This window comes from Aulonocara stuartgranti (assembly GCF_965226115.1).
Source record: "Aulonocara stuartgranti genome assembly, chromosome: 17".
Classification (NCBI taxonomy): Eukaryota; Metazoa; Chordata; class Actinopteri; order Cichliformes; family Cichlidae; genus Aulonocara; species Aulonocara stuartgranti.
The window spans coordinates 24,711,296-24,732,046 of NC_138953.1; the positions used below are offsets into that span (position 1 = coordinate 24,711,296).

Consider the following 20,751-nt stretch of genomic DNA (forward strand, 5'->3'; position numbering starts at 1 on the left):
TCAGGATTATACAATTCTTAAGCTTATATTTGACTAATTTTAGCAGAAATTTATTTTTCTTTCTTTTTTTGTAGCCTACAAGTTGCTCAGACGACTCTTTTTCAAACCAATGTGACCACTAGAAGAAAAAGAAAAAAAAAGCTTTGGCATGATCTTGTATGAAGTTTAATTTTTAGATCATTGGTATGTTGTCACAAGCTCATGTGCTCAAATCTTTTCAATTGATTCGTTCTTCCTGCAAATGGGGGGCAGTAATGGGGCAAACCCGTCTGTATAACCCCGATGTTGACAAACTCAATGCACACATGAGTAATAGGCAGTGGATGTGCTTTCATTGTGGGTAGATTTATATCTAATGAAAGGAAAAAGTTACAAGAACCAAACTATAGAGGCTGCCCACTAGTGACCAGAGCATTCAGGTATGCAGTCTTTTTGAGCCTGTTTGAATTTGCAATAAAAGTTATTTAAAGGCAGGGCAGAGAACAGAGTGAATATAGTGACAAAGCAGTTTAGCATGAGCATAAGGGGATGACTGTCATGACTCTCGAGTCCAATGTTAAAGTTGTTGCTTTAATTCTCTTGGCCAGCAGGGGGCGACTCTTCTGGTTTTAAAATAAAGGAATTTGTGAAGAAATTAGAACTCCTCACTTCATTTTTGACCCTATTAAACGCTTTCCTTGTAACTTTATGGCATCAGTCACTAATTTTAAGTCAAATTCAATGGAACGTGAACATTTTTTTTATTATAGCCAAATTTAGGAAAAAAAAGGCTAAAAATTGAGCTTCACATTAATTTGCTACAGTTTTCGGTATGTTGTTTCTTCATTGTGCAGCTATCAGCTGAAGTCGGCTCTTCAGTTTTACATTTCACTTAAACCAAAACTAGCATGCTAATGACATAACAGAGACACCTGTCTAACCAAGACAGCAAACACACTGCAAATATGGTCAAGCCTGGTCTAAAAGAAGAAGAGGGTGACAGTTAAAATGTTCTTCTCAATGCTTCAAAACAGTCACCAGTTTGTCTTTGTTTATATGCAATCTATGACATTTAAAAAAATCTTTGAATCTTTATTGTTAACCAAATAAAAAATGAAAAACATCTAACTATATCCTGATAAATCTCTGAATTATATGAAAAACAACTGACATATGACTGGATAGCGAGAGGAGTATCTTTTAATAAGACTGTCCTTGACCTTATCTCCCATAAACATCTCATCTTTTTGACGACATCACCACTTCTTATAATCCCATTTCCTGTTTGTTTCCCCCCACGATGCATCAGAGATTCTGATTTAAGCACTACAAAAACACACACAAATAAATTCTGCATAGATATCACATCACATTATGCTTAACTTACACCAAACACCTGCGCTCTCCGCTCTTGGTTGAATAACAAAACTTTCCCCACTACTGAGCAGGGGCCACACATCCATTACAGCCGAGGCAAGGCCAGGGTGTGGCGGTGCATCTGCCTGTGTTAATCCCAATCACATCGAGCCTCAGTGTGTGTTTGTGTGTGTGTGAGTGTAACTGTGCGTGTGAGAGATATTCTGTCAGGAGCTTGTTAATGTGCCAGCTGGTTGCTGTCTCCACACCTTCCCAGCATTCAAGGCTGCATGCAAATTGGATTGTCAGTGGAAGCAAAAGATCTCCAGCAAAAAAAAAAAAAAAGAGTTTGTGATGCGCAGATGTTTCCTAAAATTCAGTGGAAGCAGATTAAATGTTGCTTTTATTGTAAGGTGCACCTTGAAGGTGAACTGCTCATTGAAGACGGGGTTGAGGGTCTTCCTGTGGACCTTGGTCTCAAATTTCTTCTTCTTGTCAGGCAGCAGGTAGACCTTTACGTATGGGTCAGATGTGCCACCCATGTCCATAGCAGGCAGCTCGGCCGCCTGAATGATCCCCACCATGAGCTGAGAAGGAAAAGGGGACAAGCAGAATCGTGAGCGAAGACCTTTCAGTGCTCATAGATCCAAATCATCATTACTTCCCCTGTCTTCCCACCAACACCCTTATAAAGAAATCATATCTTGGTTAAATTGCCTGTTCATTGCTCTAAGATCTAAAGAAAATGTGATTTTCCATCCTTATCTTTTAATATCACCAGCATTCATTGCTTTATAATGGTGTCCTGAAGATGATTCAAATCTGAAGAGTTGTTAAAGGTCAGCAAGTGTCAGACTTGGAATAAGCGGACTGTTTTTCTTCACATACGGCTGATAATTGATAACCACAATGGGGGGCCTGGGAGGCTGATTGACCTGCCAGTCAGAGCCTCTACTCAAAGGCCTCTCCAGAGGCCCAGCTAGTCAGTCAATCAACTTCGTATCAGGCACCCATCAAGCGGCAATCTGGAAGCCGACCAGGGCACTCAGCCATGGAGCTCTACAGCTGTCAGGAGCCGCATCGGTGTACTATGTGGTGCTACCACTGACGCAGTGGCAAATAAACAGTGACCTCCAGCCCAATCAGCATTAACCACCAGCATGATTTCGTTTTTGTTTTTTTGTTTTATATATAATATGCTATACGATTTCTGACAGCAGACTCAGAGCAAAAGCTGAGTTATATTTACATGTGTGGAGACATTGAGATGGACAAAAATGAAGGAATTCCTGGAAAGAAGCACTTTTAAATCTTTAAATATAAACTTAAAAACTGGGTTTGTGGCTAAATGTTATACTTATTTAATAACTTTATTAACTTATTTACATAAGTTGCACATTTTACACATTTTTTATATACAGATAGATAGATAGATGCTCTTTTGTCTTTTTGTTTCATCAAACCTTCCATCTAGATTTTATGTAATCACACGTATTTAGTCAAGCATGAACTTCCATCAAAGGTGAAATATAGATAGGCTTTGATAAATGATTAACTGATTTTGAAGACGTGTTTCCAGAAGTGCACACCCCTTTGATTTTCCTTCCTGAGCCACAGATTGATGTCTTCTTGGGCTTGAATCAGCTACATTACATAGCATAATACTGAAATTTGTTCACTTTTGAATTGTTTAAAAGATTTGGAAAAGTTTAGCAGCTCTGAAACACTTTTCTAACAGCTGTAACAACAAAGTGTTTTGAATGTCCTACACCTCTGATGCTCTCCTCCAATGCAGAACTCACATTTCAAGTTAGAAAAGCTCATTTCTCAGTCACTTTAATGGCTCAGTCACACTGGGGTAAGAATACAATAGCAACCTCCTTGTATCTTGGAAAAATCACTGGGTAACCAGTGATTGATTTTAAAAACATTTTTCATTGCTGTTGGAGACAGATTGCAAGAAGTTACAGTCACCAACTCGTCACCCAGAGGTTGAGCGTGTAACACCATCATAAAACGACCGCACAGGTTGCCTGTTGGGAGTTAACCTGTCTCCCAACAATCAGACTCAAACAGACTGGCGAAGATTAACAGATAACTGACGTCTTATTTATATATGAGACTAATTACAGCTCTGCAATTAATCCAGATTAGCTTGTCTGTGACATGTCTTTTTGCAATAGGGGACTTGACTCAACTGGTTGCTAATTGGTTGTATTCTGATTATATTTCTATGTAAAAAGAAGCTGAACGCCTCTGTGCAGTTACATTGCAGTCCTGTGACAACTACGCCACTATTTCTGAATTTGTTTTTCAAATCCATAAAGTTCTGGCTAGACTCTGAATGCAAGCAGTTAAAATGAATCTCCGTGTATGCAGACAGTCACAGACTTTTCACTTTTCTCAGAACATAAATGGGCCGGCTCATACATCAAGTGAGGATGTGCAGGTCTAATGTATGTCACAGATGCAAAATATACTTTAGCTTTAAAAACTGTCTGCTTGCCTCCACACATTATGTATGTATAACTTGATGAGAATTAACTAACTATAACTAATGAGAATATTTCTCCCTTAAAAACAGCTTTTACTCTACAAAATGTTTACATACCCAACAGTACAATGAGCTAAAAAGCTTCACACTTATTTGTATTTAATGTTCTAGATACAATATTTATTCATTGATAATTCAATAAAACATGATTATTGCACAGGTTTAGGTCAGAATGACATCTGTACCATTACTTGCTCCATATTTGCATAAGGACAGTAGTAAGAGTCAAAAAGGTTAAAGCACAAATACTCACATTAACAGACATTTTACATGACAGCAGCAAACATTAAACAAATACACAGTGGAAAGTTTGGGACTGCTTTGATTGCTGTTCACCAGGTTATGCACAACATTTTCATGACATTTCCAAAAACACACCAGTTATTACTGTGACTTGGCGTCATTTACCTTAACCTAAATGGAACCATGTTGTGCACTGTAGTGCTGTGAAGCGGCACTTGGATTTTAAGTGTAGCAATTTATCCTCCCGCGCTGTCCTGCTGATTTCCACCCATCCATCAGCACAGTCAGTGGGAGACACAGCATGTCACACCATCTTTACTGGGAGAGGCACCGACGCTCGAGAAGAGATACGAGCGGGACGTGGCTGGAAATGTTGATGGGCACTTTGCTGCTTCTGCTAATTGTACCTTTTCCAATCCTGTATGACACTCCATGTCTACAGAACAGACTGACAAGAGTTGTTTTTTTTCAAAGCTCATTAAAAATCCCACTGTTTAAAACCACACCTCGAAGACAGCTACTCTGGCGTTGAAGGTGATGTCTTTAAATATTTGTTTTCCCCAACTAACAAGGTAGAATTAATGGAAAAAGCACTTTAAATATAGAAAAGCTGAAAATCTTGCATTATCTCTTTCGTGTCTGTAATCATGTATGCATACTACAGTTAGTGTTCTAGTTTTAAAAGGGTAAATAAAAAGTGAATCATTAATAAACAATGTTATTTTCCTTGTGGCTTTCAAGAAACATAGATGCATGTCATTAGCATGTTATTACAGGAGGTTTCTTCCTGTTAAAAGGGAGTTTTTCCTTCCCACTGTCGCCAAAGTGCTTGCTCATAGGGGTCATATGATTGTTGGGTTTTTCTCTTATGTATTATTGTAGGGTCTACCTTACAATATAAAGCTCATTGAGGCGACTATTGTTGTGATTTGGTGCTGTATAAATAAAATTGAATTGAATTGAATTTATGGAGAAATTTCAGAAGTTAATGGACATTTCTGGTAAATATGATTTTCTCTGTATGTAGACGGCAGCTGATTTTCAATTTTTCCCAATATATCACAATTAATGGCGTATTAGTATGATTCCCAAATTGACCACCAAACTGATAGCAGACTCGTGTCACTAAATCTCATTGCCGTTTTATCACCTTCTTGATGCCCCAAAGTTGCTTTGAAAACAGCAGCTGACTGTGAGTGGCTGCAGGCCCTGTCAAATTCATTGCATATGGTTGTTTTCCCTAGCTTCACTGTAGCATAACAATTCTGTTCTCTCTTTGTTTACCATCCACCAACTTGCTGCACTTCTCTCAAACTTGACATTTAGATCATATGGACAAATACAGCTAACCGAGTCGCTACTTCAGGCTAGCACCAATAGCAAGTCAAACCCATCATTATAGACTCTCAGGTTAAAGAAGCAAACTTAACAGCAATAAAAAAAACATGTTTACAGCCCAGTACAACAACAGCTGAGGTGTGTATGGATAGTTTCTCCCTTCATAACAACTGTACAACAGGTGTAAGGCTTAAAGCTTTGAGTTGTCGCCTTTTTGATTGACTGCTTTGACTGCCTCTTCGGATGCTGTAACAGTCACAATTGTGTGGTGTCTCTTCAAGACAACCTAAATTAAGGGTTAGTGATTTCACAAGGATGCACCACTGCCCTCTGTTAGAGTATGGGAGAAGCGTGCTTGCATGTGAACATGTGGCCTGAGATGGACCTTAAAATTTCACCTCAATAACTCAAGGTAGAGTTACGGGTTGTAGAAACACTGCAGTTCATTTATGATAAGACAGCAGCCGTTCACCCAGGCCTTGTAAGGTTGGTGAAGAGAGTGTGTATTAAAGTACAAGCACTATAGAATTCCCAGTACCAGTGTGGTCATTGTTTGTGACTGTCCTGCTAAGTGTTTCTGCCGCCTCCTCTCAATACAACCCACGTTACTATGCACAGTAGCGAATTGCTGTTAAACCTTACCTACAATAATTTAAATCATTACATTATACATTTGGTTTTTTGGTTAGTGGTGCCTTTTGGAGCATTATCTAAAAATAATTTAGCAGTTACCTCTGTGCATTGTTCCAATAAAGTTTTTAAAAACAGCCTGCTAAGAATTATGGCTCCAAAACACCAGCCTGATGACAGCCAAAATTTAAACATCTGACTAACCATTACACCTCTGCAAAAATAACAGTGGCTATGTGTTTGCACATCTGTGTGGGCTTTTCTATTTAACTATGGGACTCTAGCCCTCTCACAGCAAACGGCTGCTGGTATTAACCCCCTTTTGTTTATATGTTACTCTTCAGTCCAGTGAGCAGATGACCAGAATGGGCACAGGATGGTGATTCAGCTCTTGGCACCTGATCTTCGGAGGGTTTTGTCCCAGTGCATAATGCCTGTGCTGGGACTCCACACACATGCACACACTTCCAAAGAAGCCTGAGACGGATTTGCCGTCCTGAAAAATAGTCCGCCAATGTGCAGTGGCTTTGTGTGTTATTTTGGAAATGAACTGATTGGGGGGTATTCTGAAATAAATAATAAAAACCCAATAATATGAACGATTTCCTAACTGGACACAATGCCGTATGCCTGCTCTTGACCTGCAAAGAAGAGCAATGAATATGGTAATGATGTTGAAAGTAGGAATGACATTCTAATTCTCTCCCTGCTGTGCTTAGAGGGCTCTTTGTGGTTCATTTGCTGTGTATTTGCCTCATGTAGCCGTGCCGCCTCTCCATAAATGATTTGGATCTTTTACAAAACCTTTCGTCTCATTAGTGTATAAACCCAGTGTCATCAACACCAGGGGCAGCAGCCATTTGTGGTGGTTAACAGACAGAAACAAAGCTGAGATTCTTTTTGCCACGAGGACTTGACATTAATCTGCAAGTCTTATCCCACTCAGCCTGATCTCCTTGCCTCGGTTTTGTATACACAGACACACCAGTGATTCCTTCTTTTTCTTGGCAGGGTGGAACATTTACTGACAGAGTTTTAGGTCACTGGGGAACATTTGAAACACATACAATTAATTAGTTATTAGCGCTTACGGCGGTATCTTAAAGGAGAAGCAGATTTTTGAATATCTGTGACAAATTAGTCAGAGTTGTCTGTGAAGCTTACTGATGACATTTTGTTTCCGGAGGCAAACAACTCCACTAGCACAGGACATTTGGGGTTCGTAAACATAGCAACAGCATTACTCACAATCCAATAAACTGACTGGCTGGTAGTAGTAGTAGTGTGCTTCCCCCCAAACATAAGGCCCAGGGGCCACTGGAACAATTGTTGGAAAATTTTAAGGGCATACATTATTTATTTGTAAAAATTTGTATTTTTATGTTTTTATGCTTTTCCTACTTTAACAATTTATTTAATTAAATGAAATAAAAGTTGTCTTTTTAAAAAATATCTAATATAGAAACTTACTGTGAAATTCTTTTTCTCTACAGACTTTTCTGTGAATCGACAAAAAACACCCTTTCAAGTTAATCCCAAATATTTGTGCTCTAAGATTTACTTCATTTCCTACCGACGCATTTCCTTATTATGCAGATGACATACTGCTGAAATTAGACTTATTTCCTTAAGTTGGGATATCTCAGGATTAAATGTGTGGTCAAATGTCTCTACATGGACAGAAATTAGACTTTAACTGCTCCTACTTAAGATGATAGTAGGCTGTATGTGGTTTGACATCCCTGCTGCACATATTTGACTCGTTATACCCAAGGCTCCAGCAGAATACAAATCTGACTGTGAACCTAAAAAACAAAGTGAATATCATTCACTATTTAAAGCCTTTTGCCACACAAAAGGTTGATACTGGACTAAGGTGCAAAGGCCTCAAGGAAAACCTACATACTTCATGGGTAGCTTGGCAGCTAGTGTAGATATCCCCCCTGTTCACTTATCCATGCAGGGGGTGTATAAAGCAAACTCATGATAGGAGGATTGCTGTTGCCTGCTGTTAGAAGTGTGCTGAATTTTTACTTACCTCCATAACAACTGTACTTATATTTCTAATTTTCATATGTATCTCCTGAAAGATTTTCTCCTGCAGAAAGGACCCTGTTCTTTCACTAACTCCATAAGTGTTACGAGAAATTATGCTCGAGTATATAAAACTTCAGTTTTAACATATTGCCACAGATATCGCCACCACACCAGCCCTCTGCATGCCCTCCTTCACTACATCCATGACCCTCCTCTGCGGTTTTCTTCTTTTCCTCCTGCCTGGAAGACATAGCGACAAAATGATAATGGCTTAAAAATATAGCATCAATCCATATGATGCAAACTGTGTTTTTTCCATATGTGACATTGGAGGTGACAATTACTACCTTCATACTTATTTCTAACCAAGACTGCCAGATGCGTTTGGGGTGGGGATTGCCCCACCTTCACTTTACACCATTGTTCTACATTTTCTAATAAGCGATCCAATTTTCAATTATTCCTGTCCACTCAGTTCAGTGCAGACATTATGAAGTCTTTTTGTGTTGTGTTGACTGTTTTTTTTTCCCACTCTAAGGGCCCCTGAAATTTAACAGACTTCAAAAGACAACAAATAGATTTTTTTATGCTATTACAATTCATGCAGGCCCAATAGGAACAAATTCACTGAGAGCAGTTTTCATTTTTTCTAAAATTTTACGTAATAAATTTTGTATTCAGTGATCTTAAAGTAATAAAAGAGCGTTTTTTTGTCTTGTTTTTTTGTCATTTCTGCACAAATAGATGCACTTTTAAGAATCTGTAACTTCCCATTTCTCTATGTACGTATGCGTACATAGATACAGTGAAATGTATTCTTATGATAAGACTCTAAAAACAATCTATACATTAGAAAATTGATGTATCTCTTGATTGAAACCCCCTGAGGATCACCACTTTTGTTCTTGTTCCCTGTTTTATCTGAACTCTGTGCAATAACTGTTTTCTGTAAATTGTGTTTATTTATTTATTTTGCACATTTAAGGGTATTTGTGTGTTAATTTGCATGATTTTGTCCCCACTGTGAAGAGAAAGATGGTGGTGGTGGCTTGTAGGTAGGTGAACCCATCTTTCTATGGCAAGGTTACCTTTTAAAATCCCTGCTTTCAGCCTCTTCAGACGGTAATTTTGATTTTACTTTTTGAACCCCCACCACCCACCCACATATCAAATGAAACTGCTGCCTGCGTAACTACAAACTATCCCAAAACTAGATGCTTCTTGTGTTTGCCTTCTCTGTGGAGAAGGCAAACGAACTTAACAACTTCTTCAACAGGTTTGACCAGCCCACAACCCCCCCACCCTCACCTTCACTACAGAGTCCAATCCCCACTCTCCTACCTCCCTCGCTTCCCCCCCTTCCTGACACCATGACACCCCCCTCCTCCAATCCCTCTCTCAGCAGCAAGACATCTCCCCCCCTCCCCTCCTCCCAAACATCTCCCAGTGTCACAGTGGATCAGGTCAGGAGACAACTGAGGAAGCTTCGCCCCAGAAAGGCAGCAGGCCCAGACAAGGTGTGTCCTAGGATGCTAAAGGCGTGTGCTGCTGAACTTGGGGAGCCGCTACAACGAGTCTTCAACCTCAGTCTGCGACTGGGGAGAGTGCCCGCCCTATGGAAGACATCCTGCATCGTCCCAGTCCCCAAAAAGAACCGGCCCAATGAGCTGAATGACTTCCGACCGGTGGCACTGACGTCACATCTTATGAAGACTCTAGAGCGGCTCTTCCTCAACCTCCTCCGACCACAGGTACAACATGCCCAGGACCCACTACAGTTTGCATACAAGGTGGGTGTCGGAGTGGAGGATGCCATCCTGTACCTCCTACACAGAGCCCACTCACACCTGGATGGGGGAAAAGGCACGGTCAGGATCCTGTTTTTTGACTTTTCCAGTGCCTTTAATACCATCCGGCCCTGTATGCTTCAAGAAAAACTGAACAGGATGGAGGTGGACCCCTGCCTGGTGGCTTGGATCTCCGACTACCTCACCGACAGACCACAGTACGTCAGGCTGAAGGACATCACGTCTGACACAGTGGTCAGCAGCACAGGAGCACCACAGGGAACTGTGCTGTCCCCTCTTCTCTTCACCCTGTACACCTCTGACTTCTGCTACAACTCTGAATTATGCCACATTCAGAAGTTTGCAGACGACACAGCCATCATGGGGTGTATCTGGGATGATCAGGAAGAGGAGTACAGAAGTCTGGTGAGGAACTTTGTCGCATGGAGTCACACAAACCACCTGCAACTCAACACCTCAAAGACTAAGGAACTGGTTGTGGACTTCGGGAGGTCTAGAGCAGGTCCACTGCTGGTTCAGATAGAGGGGGAGGAGGTGGAGGTGGTCAACAAGTACAAGTACCTCGGGCTGTGGGTGGACAATAAACTGGACTGGTCATGCAACACAGAGCACCTGTATAAAAAAGCCCAAAGCCGACTGTACTTCCTCAGGAGGCTGAGGTCTTTTAACATCTGCAGGACGCTCCTGAGGATGTTTTACCAGTCGGTGGTTGCTGGAGTACTTTTCTATGCTGTGGTGTGCTGGGGGAGCAGCACAGCAAAGAAGGACTCATCCAGGCTGGAGAAACTGATCAGGAAGGCTAGCTCTGTGGTCGGCATGAAGCTGGACACTCTGGTGACAGTGGCAGAGAAAAGGACACTAAAGAAACTGATGGACATTATGGACAATGCCAGACATCCTCTGCACACGGCCATAAACAACCAGAAGAGTCTGTTCAGTGACAGGTTGCTTCTCCCAAAGACAAGAACTAACAGACTTAAAAACTCCTTTGTCCCACACGCCATCAGACTGTTTAACTCCTCCCTGGAGGGGAGAGGGAGGGGAAACAGGAGGACAAAGGAGGGAACAACTAAGCTGTAGTGCCTCTGCACCTCACTGTGCAATACCTTTTGTGCAATACTTTTGTAAATAGTCAACGGTGCAATAGACTCAATACTTGAAATGTGCAATTCACTTGTATTTTTATTTTTATTCCTATTTATTCTATTTATCCCCTTCGTATATTTTATTTATATTGTCTCTGTATTTATATATGTGTGTGTGTGTGTGTGTGTGTGTGTATTATATATTTATATATATATAATATTCTGTAACTCTGTAACTTCTGTCGGTGCTGTGCTTTTTTGGAAATCGAATTTCCCAGAGGAACCCACCCGAGGGATTAATAAAGTTCTATCTAATCTAATCTAATCTAAAAGCAATATGCCAGTAATAACAGGAATTTCACACACAGCATTTAGCCAATCACCCGTACCAGTTCTCCCAGGGCAGTTTTTTGGTACTCATGTTGATTGCCTGGCAAAAAAAATAAATAATACAAAATCCTGAAGGCCACTGTGCCTCTGCACTGTGTCCCTCGTGGGGCTAAAAGTGGGTCAGATAAACTGCTGCCTCCCCTCAGGTTTTTAGCTCTGCCTGTTGTGAGTTTCACCGGCAGTGAGTCGAGCCCGGCTTTTCTCAGGTCACCGTCACAAAATGTAAAAACTGTCATCCATTCATTACGCTTGAGCTCCACTGTGGAGCTTATTACCTGTGTAATCAAGAACCTCATAGAGACCTGTCAGCGCCTCCCGCTACATGACAGATCAACTCTGTGAAAAGCAATATTGTCCACATAATATCCCTCTTTTATGAAATGACTGCTTCTCTAACAGAAATAAGGGGCTGGTTGACTGAACACAAATAGCATCTGCACAACATAATTATATTAGCACCATTACTGTCTTTTGTAATCTGTGAATTGATGAATATTTCACAATTTTAACACAAACAATTGTTGAATACAAACCAGAGAGACACGTAAGATCTGGGCGAGCATTTTTTGTGAAAAAGGTAGAGGTTCCAACACTGGCGTGTAGAGGAGCATTGTGTGTTACCAGCTAATCTCTGGCTGTCAGTTCTGCTTAAAATGGGGAGTTAGCTAGCCTAGTGAGGGACAGTGTGTTCATGCACCGCATCTATTATCTGTCACACAACATCTGGCACCAGGAAGTTGATGTGCTTCCTCATTCTGCTTTTTAAAACTCAGTCGCTGGGAAAAAATAAAGCAGATGGATATCTGCAGGGGCTGTATTCAATCAAGTAGAAAGAAAGAAACAAATACAGAGACAAACTAAATCCCAATAGTATACTGTATCTTTACCAGGCTCCATGGCAAATGCACAAACTCGACCACCATGATATATCCCTGTGAGATTGCTCTCAAGCTTCAATGATCAAGCAACTATGAGAGGAAAATGTTGTGCAAAACCTGGTTTGGGTCCTGTTTATTCTCTGGAGAGATGCAAACTTGGACCTCAGAGGCTGGGTGTGGCCATACTTACAATGAAGGATCTTTCTCAACAACGACACACACTGAGGGAGATTTGGAGAACAGATCCTTACCGTATTCTCTGTGAAATTGTAATCCAGGGAGTACTGTAATTTGCCCAGTTTCTGGTCCTCCTTGGGCTCTGCCTCTTTCTCCGTTTCAGTCAGCCCTGTCTCCGCATCCTCCTCATCCTTCAAGGCCTGAAGGAGACACCCACCAAGAGTCAGTGTCGCCTGTTTGCCGCTGGTGCTAGCACCCTGCCAGCCATTCCCCGCCCAGGTCCTGCCACCGGACCTACTCCTGTAAAAGCTCCCACTTGTTTTATGGTATACAAGGGAGAGGGGGGGGGGGGAGCAAGCACTAAAACACCATAGCAGTTAACACCAGGACATGCTGTGTGATGCACTAAAACCCCGGGCCTGGTCCCCCGATGGTGCTTTTCTATCAATCTCTGGGTTTTTCAGTCTGAAGGGGGGGAAAGATCAAATGATGGCGCCAGAAATGAGAATGGGCAGGCATTAGTGGAAGAAGAAGGGTGGAGGGTGGAGAGAAATTAGAGAGAGATGATAAAAAGAGGCAGACAGAGAGAAAGAAAGAGATGCCTCTAGAAAAGATCATAGTAAGACAATTCCCTTGATGTTATTTCAGGCAGATCAAGTCTCTGGCAAAAACACATATCAACTGGGAACTGTCCGAAGTGGCAGAGAGTGAGAAGTGAAGTTGCCCTTTCCTAGACTGACACTGAGGTGAGGACAGCAGGTGGTGGCTCTGGTGATAGTGAAGGGGGTGTGGGGGGTGGAGGAGTTTGTTATAAGAACAACATGCGATTGAAGAGGCAAAGACTAGGTCTCAAGGTCATTCATTCAGCATCAAAAGTTGCCTTCCAAGAAGTCTCTTTCACTAGGCATGCAGAGCATTCTCTGTTGTACAAAACAGTGCTCTTATGTGAGTCCCCATTCCCAAAGTTTGGTTACATCCTCAAACATACAGTCGCATTGTCATCATAGCCCTAAAGGTTGAATGTTACCCCCTACGCCGATGGTAGCTAGAAGCATCATGCCAGCGGTGGGTGGGTAGATGTTGGTTAAAGGGGTTGTAATGTACCTCCCTGCTCCAGTTTGTCAAGTTGTGAAAGCAAAAGGCTGAACAACACTGATTGGTTTTAAAATTTGCCACTGAGCCACCTGGTCTCTGTCTTTGGTGAGCAAATCCAGTTGGGGCCTTTTTTTTTTTTCTTTCTTTTTTTAAAGACAGAAAAAGAGAAGCGGGTAAAATGATTGAGGAAATAATATTCCCTAATTTAACGAAAGTGTTTCCTTTAAACCAACTTGTGTGCGACTTTGCTACACCTGGGTTGACAGATGTGGTTGCAGATGCTGTGAAGCTTCCTTTTCATCACTAAGCTTCAAAAGAGCTTTTACTTGTAGAGCCTCTCAATCATTCTAGTTTGCTTGCCACCACTCGTTTGAAATGCAAATGAAAGATTCAAAAGGCAGGAGACTTTAGCTTGGCACGAGGATCAGTGTGGTTCAACCTTATCAATGCGCACCCAGTGTTTCTTTCATACATATATATGTGCATATGCAGCTTGTACACACATATATGCAGTCGATATACATGTACTGTATGCATAGTTACATATATTTGGTTCTATGGGAGTAGTAGTTGTTTTCAAGAGGCTACAAAAAAAACGTCAGAGCAGCAGGCTTAAGAAGATCCAACAGCAATTAGGAACCTACCGCCAGTGACCATCCCGAACAGTCATCAGACACAACACAGATAAGGAGGACATAGAAGGAAGAAACACAAATTAAAACAACCACACACAGGAGTTAACACACCAGAGTCTGGGCACACCAGGAGAAATGACCGCCTGCCTCGAAAGTGGCAGATTCACCAAACTCAGAGATTAGCTATTAGGGTGTCCAGTAACTGATGTCTTTTATTTTGATTAAAGCCTCTTTAGTTATAATTTTAAAAGCTGGATGGTGCAAAGACGGGAAGACTATTGGACATTAATGAAAACTCTTGTAATCTAACATGCTGCAGCGCTGCGTCGGATTGAATGACCTTGGTGGTTAATAAAGTTTTCCGCACTTCACTATTATCTAAGAAAATAAAAGACTCCTTAACATTTAAGTTATAATTAGCTCTTTTTCAAAAAAGAAGTCAGTCAAATGAACTAAGAAAACAATGTCAGTGGTTTCCGTCTACGTGGGTCCGACAGCAAGGGTGTTGCAGCAAATTAAACACACTGTGTGCACGATTCCACCGAGGACGGCAGTGAAACGACGCTCTGCTGGTGCAATTAGTGTGCTAACTCCATATCAAGTGTTAGCGTGTCACCGTTTCCTCGTTCTGTGCAGTTGAAAAGTAAGAGTTTCGCCATTTGTGTATCATTTGGTGACGTCATTTCTCTGGGTGGATACCACTTCATTACACAGCAAACGTTACTCACACTCTTCAACAAGTGAGCAGGTCCTCATATGACCAAAACCATAAAAAATATTCAAAGAATGAATGAAAAGCACAGAAATTATAAGCAGGAGAAACAAAAGAGACTAAAAGGTTCTCTTAAATCTGAAGCCACCTTAAGTGACTTTAATTTCCTTTAGTAAAAAAAAAAGGCTGAATGCAACTCTTTGGCTGCAATAAACACATAACACACAGAAAATATATGTGGTACAGTAGCAGCTCTTGCACCAAAAAATGCAACTTATTGAGAGCTATTCACTGTTATTAGTCACGTAACTGCTGCACAGTCCTGGATGGCAAAACACATGAAAATCCAAAAAATTGCAGCATAAAATGTCGATATTCCATCAGTTTCAAGCCACAAATAGTTGCTAAAAACAGTGGCAATGGTTTAAATCTATCGTAAGGAGAGTCCTTCTCCTTAGACTGCCGTGTTTAGATTTTTGATGTAGAGGGGCAAACTGTTCTGCTGTTCGAAGGCTGGTTTATTCTCAGTTGCGAACACTCTCTGTTTTACTTCTTTCGAGTCAGCTTAAAGGCTGTTTAATTAGGCACAGGTGTAGCTGTTAAATACTTCTCAGGTAAATTCACACAAAATTTATGTAACAGGGCCCTGGTGGACTTGCTGGACGTAAAAAAAATTGCTTGAGAGGTGAAAATCACTGTGTCATTGTAGAGTCTTTACCTCACGATATAAAGCACCGTGAGCTCTCCGATGTTGTCATTATTATTATTATTATTGAAAGAATAGAATAGAATTTATTGCTTCATTGGCAAAACTATAGTGAGTGTTACTAAACCAGGTCATAATATATACACGTAATCCCTATGGCCTCCGTTTCAGACAGTTTTCTTCTACTCTTAGCTCTGTATCGTGACTAAAGACAGGAAGGGGATGTCAGGAACACATCCCGAACTGTGAACATTGGTTAAAGAAGGATTATTCTTAAATGTAAATCATGCCAAGCTATGGCAGTAGAGCTCAAGATTAAAATATATCACTGGAAATTTAGCGTACTATGTTTAAAAGGCACAACCTGCTGGACAAGAAGGATTGAATGTGGTTGGAATCCGTGTTGTACTGTTAGCTTTTCTAGCCCCTGTAAACAAACTGAGTCACTCCTGGATCCAATAAAAAAAAACCAAACTTATATTTGGGTGGAAACAGCTAGAAGACAGCAGGGAAAAAAGTCTGGTTTTGCCATCCAGGTGGGCGCTACTATGATACTATGATGTTACGTGGAAACTGTGTATATAGTTGAAAATGTTCTCTTAACAAATCAATTTGGTGAACTAATTTGTAATCATACAGAATCAGATTTCCTAAAATTGTAAGAAAAAAAAAAATATATATATTTCAAACACAGCATCAAATATTTTGGCATTAAGCTTCCTATTCAATTAGGATTGTGGGGATGGTAATTTTTCAGAATTTTAATAACAAAAGTTAAAAAAGTCGTTACCTCGGTTTTGGCCCCATCTATGACGTCCTTCATGTTGATGGCATTTTTGCCCTTGTCTTTGCCCTTCTTTTTGTTTTTCTTCTTGAATATCCATTTTTTGCAGACACAGAAGCAGCAAGCTAACACCAGGATGATGGCCACAAAGGCAATCGAGACAATGGCCCACGATGGCACTGTGAGAAGGACAAACAACAAAGAGATGTTCAGAAGTAGGAGTGAATCTTGGAGGCAAGTGAAAAACATTTCAGTGAACACTCTGAACCAAAGACCTGAAAAGTAGAGATTGTACCAAATTACAGGTGAGATAAAAGCAGGAAAAGCGTGTGTGACTACAGAGTTGGTACAACAGATCAGCACTAAGTCCATCAAAAAGTGTCAAGACTCCTAAAGATCGGACCTGACTGAACGGCTTCAGCCAATTTAGTGGAAGTAACAGATGTTGGCATTTTCCACTTGCCATTTAAACAAAAGATTCTCAGACAGCTGACACTTTCACGGTAATCACCGGCAACACAGAACTTGCTTTGGAGCGAGAGCTGTGGTGAATTGGCAGGGTGTGCCGGAGAGGCATTAGCAGAGGTGTGACCATGACAATCCACTGATGCAGTAAAACCAAACGGGTTCACGGGGTGGCGAGGGGTTTGCTTTCACATTGTTCTCATGCTCTAAGCTTTCATATTACCTTTAAAAAATTTAATTGATCTTTTGTGTTTGGATTTAAGGCTTTGGGTTTCCTTTTAAATTTTCCCCAGAAACACTGCAGGTTTAGACAGAAACTTTCCTCCGAGGGAAACCTGCTGAGCCTAATCTCAGTGGTTACATTAAACCTGAACATTTTTAAGATAAAAAGCTGGAGAATAACTTTTTGGACCAGGCTGTCTTCCTTTTTAGTTTAAAGTTGTTATTGTTTTTTCACCTGCAAGTCAAATTTACAATGGACTAATTTTGACCTTTTCAAAAGAAAAAGAAAGAAAGAAAAATGCTATATTATTATTATTATTATTATCATTATTATTATTAGTCTATCCCACTGTGAAAACAGTATAATAGTCCATCAATGGTTCCATTGACCCTAATGTTTGTACCAGCAGGAATAATAAAGTTTATTTTATTACATGTGCCATTGCTTGTTTGATTCTTTTTTGCATAATTTGGGATTTTTATCCTGATATTAGGTTAGTTTATCCGAATCAAATTCTTAATTGTAATTTAGAGACACGAACAGGGCTGACGACACACCAGAGGAACATCTTATTTACTGCATCTGTGCTGAATTAAATAAAACAATAACAGCTCAGTGTTAGTGTTAATTATTTTAAAGTAAATTAACTTTAAACCAGAAGCTGATCCATAAAGTTAAAGCAGATGTTCATCCTCCCACATGTAACCTCTACTGTAACATCTGTTTATGTAAACGTGCTACCTAAAATGTCCCTATAGAAATAACACATTGAATAGGAATAATTCTCAATTTTGCTGCTTTTGTTTTTCCTATTTTTTATATAGTTGATGCTGCTTCGCATCTTGTTAGTGTGAAAATACAAAAACATAACAAAAAGTAGCCAATTAGTGTAAAAAACACGATGATTTTCCACGTTTTTGAGTCAGCAACCACCACTGTTCTGTTCAGATCAAATGTTAACACTAGACAAAAACAAAAACAGCATGATAATATTACATGCATCATAAAAAAAGTAGTGAAGTAAAAACACTGTTTTGGAGAAGAAAGACAAAAGACCAAAAAAATGCTATTTTTTGTATCTAATCACTGAGATTTGACGTTGTTTATGAGTCTGTTTCCACCACTTGAGCAGCTCTGATCCTCAGTGGTGCTTCTGGATGGTTCATCAAGACTATTTTGAAAGTTTCATGTTGGGCAAAGTATTTAAAATAATACTTTTACGTCACACTTCCGTGAGCACTTCTTGGCAGTTACTAGTTTAATCACTAATTAGTGATTACATATCGTCTAGATCTGATTATGGCAGCAGAATTAGAGTAAAATAACAAAAGAAAACCAGCAGGAGCAACAACAGAAACTTAATTAATTTAGTATCACCTAATGATCTTTATGCAAGTTAAAAGTTTGGAATCGAGAGTTTTGAGTTTGTCCCTTAAAACTCCCTTTGAAAAAGTGATTTCTTCACAGCACACGTGCAGCTACTGTTGTTCAGTTATGATTAAAACGGTTCCTAACAGGACAAAAAACAAAACAAAATGCACTTTCACTGAGGTGACATACGAGTCGTTACTTTTCACTCCACCATATGCTACTGGCCTGCACTATAAGCCTGACTGGAGAAATTGGACAAGCAGCAATCAACACTGTCACACTGTCAGACGCTCGGCTCAACAGCACAGTGACAGCCAGCTGAAAACACGTTGACACCTATCTCAACTATAGCCAGCAGTCAGCTGGCGCTGCCTGGTGCGGACACACAGGGATACAGTGTACACCACACAAACATAACGATTGAAGGAGAAGTGGGCGGTTTTTAAGCACCGGAGGGACAGCAGCCCAGATGCAATGAAAATAATGAGAAGCCTCACAACAGACTTCCCTGTTCAGCTGTCACAATCACTGCTCCTTGACTCTACTCAGCAGATACCAAACACCTGGCAGCCCACTCCTCATTTTAACACTGAGCAATAACAAACTGTTTAAGGAGCAAATTTTCTGTGTTAATTCAGGCCGGCCACAAAGCCAAGCTCAGCTGCAATCAGGGCAGATGGGCTCATCTTTACAACAAATACAGTTGCTACACATCTGTAAGCTCCTTTGCAACCCACTCCCACTTAACCTCTGACCTAAGTCATATCTGTTGTCACTGATGCCCGTTCTGTTCTTGCTGCTGTTCTCCACACCTTAAGCGTTCAACACCACCAAGAGGTCACAAAACCCATCCATACAACCGAATATAAGAAAGGAATTTGGGGGGGGGCACCAGACAGATATAATACTTGCCATTCTCTTAAATCCTACAAAATAATAGAAAACATCAGTCAGCCCTTTGAAGACTTTATCTGGAAAAACTCCAGAATGACCCATCAAAATGGAAAACCCTATTACAAACTCTCTCTGGGGTTTTGCTCACCAACATTCAGCTGCAGTTCCTTTGCTGAGGTCCAAGGGGGAGGGGGGAGAAAGGGAGAGAGGAGGAAAAGAAATCGATTCTTTTGACAAAATCAATAAGCACTCTCCTCCAAGGAAAAACAGTGAGTGATGCTCTAAAATAACTTCGGGATCTACAGCTTTGGCCTTGCCTTGGAGCAGCGTGGTAATGGAGGTGAAACTGGATAGGCCTCGTTTACAATGAGCCAAATAAAACCAGGAGTATTTCCTTTACAAACTTGACACCGTGCACAGAATAAACTCTTGAGCCGGGAAGTGTTCGCTTTCTCACTCCTTAGACACACAAGGCTGATTTTTATTGGGAGTTTGTCAGTCTTGTTATATTTATGAAGCAAGAAGATTCAAAGGAATTAATTACACATCACTCGTGAAGAGAGCATACTCTGAAAACCACACCCAGTTGAGAGGCCCACAATACCCAACTATGGGCAGTAACCATGGCTGAGCTGGCCGACTGGGAGAAGTGGGATACTTCCCCGTGACCTGGGGGGTAGCATTGTGGCACGCTGTGAAGAATCAATGGATCGCAAAGAAATCCACGCATCACGCGCAGCTCACTTGGCCACAGACTGTGTCCTCTCACTGTGGTCTCCACACAAGTGCACATGCTAAAGACATCTCTTCCTCTCTGTAAGGAAAGTAACGGGAAGCAGGAAATATCAGAGACGTTGATAAGATAAAAAGAAATGATGAAAGCGGGAGGGAGAGAATGAAAATTAGTGCAAGTTACGAGTTAGTCTAAAATAGGAGCTAAAACACTGTTTGGCTCTTCCACATTCTTGCAGCTCATGACTGCTTTCGTGAACGTGTGCATGAAGTTTTCTGGCTGGTAAGTGTGAACTCGCTGTATCTTAGCCACTGTTTAAAAAGTCTAGTTTATTTCTATTGCTCCTCTCTCTTTATATATGTGTATGTGCAATGACTGGTGTATTCCTAGTGAGTTTAAATGGTGCATCCACAACCACTGCAAACGTAATGTTGTTATATATACAGTGGGGCAAAAAAGTATTTAGTCAGCCACCGATTGCGCAAGTTCCCCCACCTAAAATGATGACAGAGGTCAGTAATTTGCACCAGAGGTACACTTCAACTGTGAGAGACAGAATGTGAAAAAAAAATCCATGAATCCACATGGTAGGATTTGTAAAGAATTTATTCGTAAATCAGGGTGGTATTAAGTATTTGGTCAATAACAAAAATACAAC

General features: G+C 40.7%; 1 protein-coding gene across 12 annotated transcripts in view; it reads right to left on the reverse strand.

Annotated features, from left to right (window-relative positions):
* The window catches only part of syt1a (synaptotagmin Ia), a 233,323-nt gene that overhangs the window by 24,892 nt on the left and 187,680 nt on the right, over positions 1–20,751 (reverse strand). For 11 of the 12 annotated variants that reach the window (XM_082510479.1, XM_082510484.1, XM_082510475.1 and 8 more), the window contains 3 exons: positions 16,414–16,586; positions 12,550–12,675; positions 1,755–1,922 (listed from right to left, as the gene is read on the reverse strand). In XM_082510479.1, coding sequence (XP_082366605.1) covers positions 1,755–1,922; positions 12,550–12,675; positions 16,414–16,586 — 467 coding nt within the window. The remainder of the gene's footprint in view (positions 1–1,754; positions 1,923–12,549; positions 12,676–16,413; positions 16,587–20,751) is intronic. The other variant, XM_082510486.1, reaches the window with a different exon arrangement.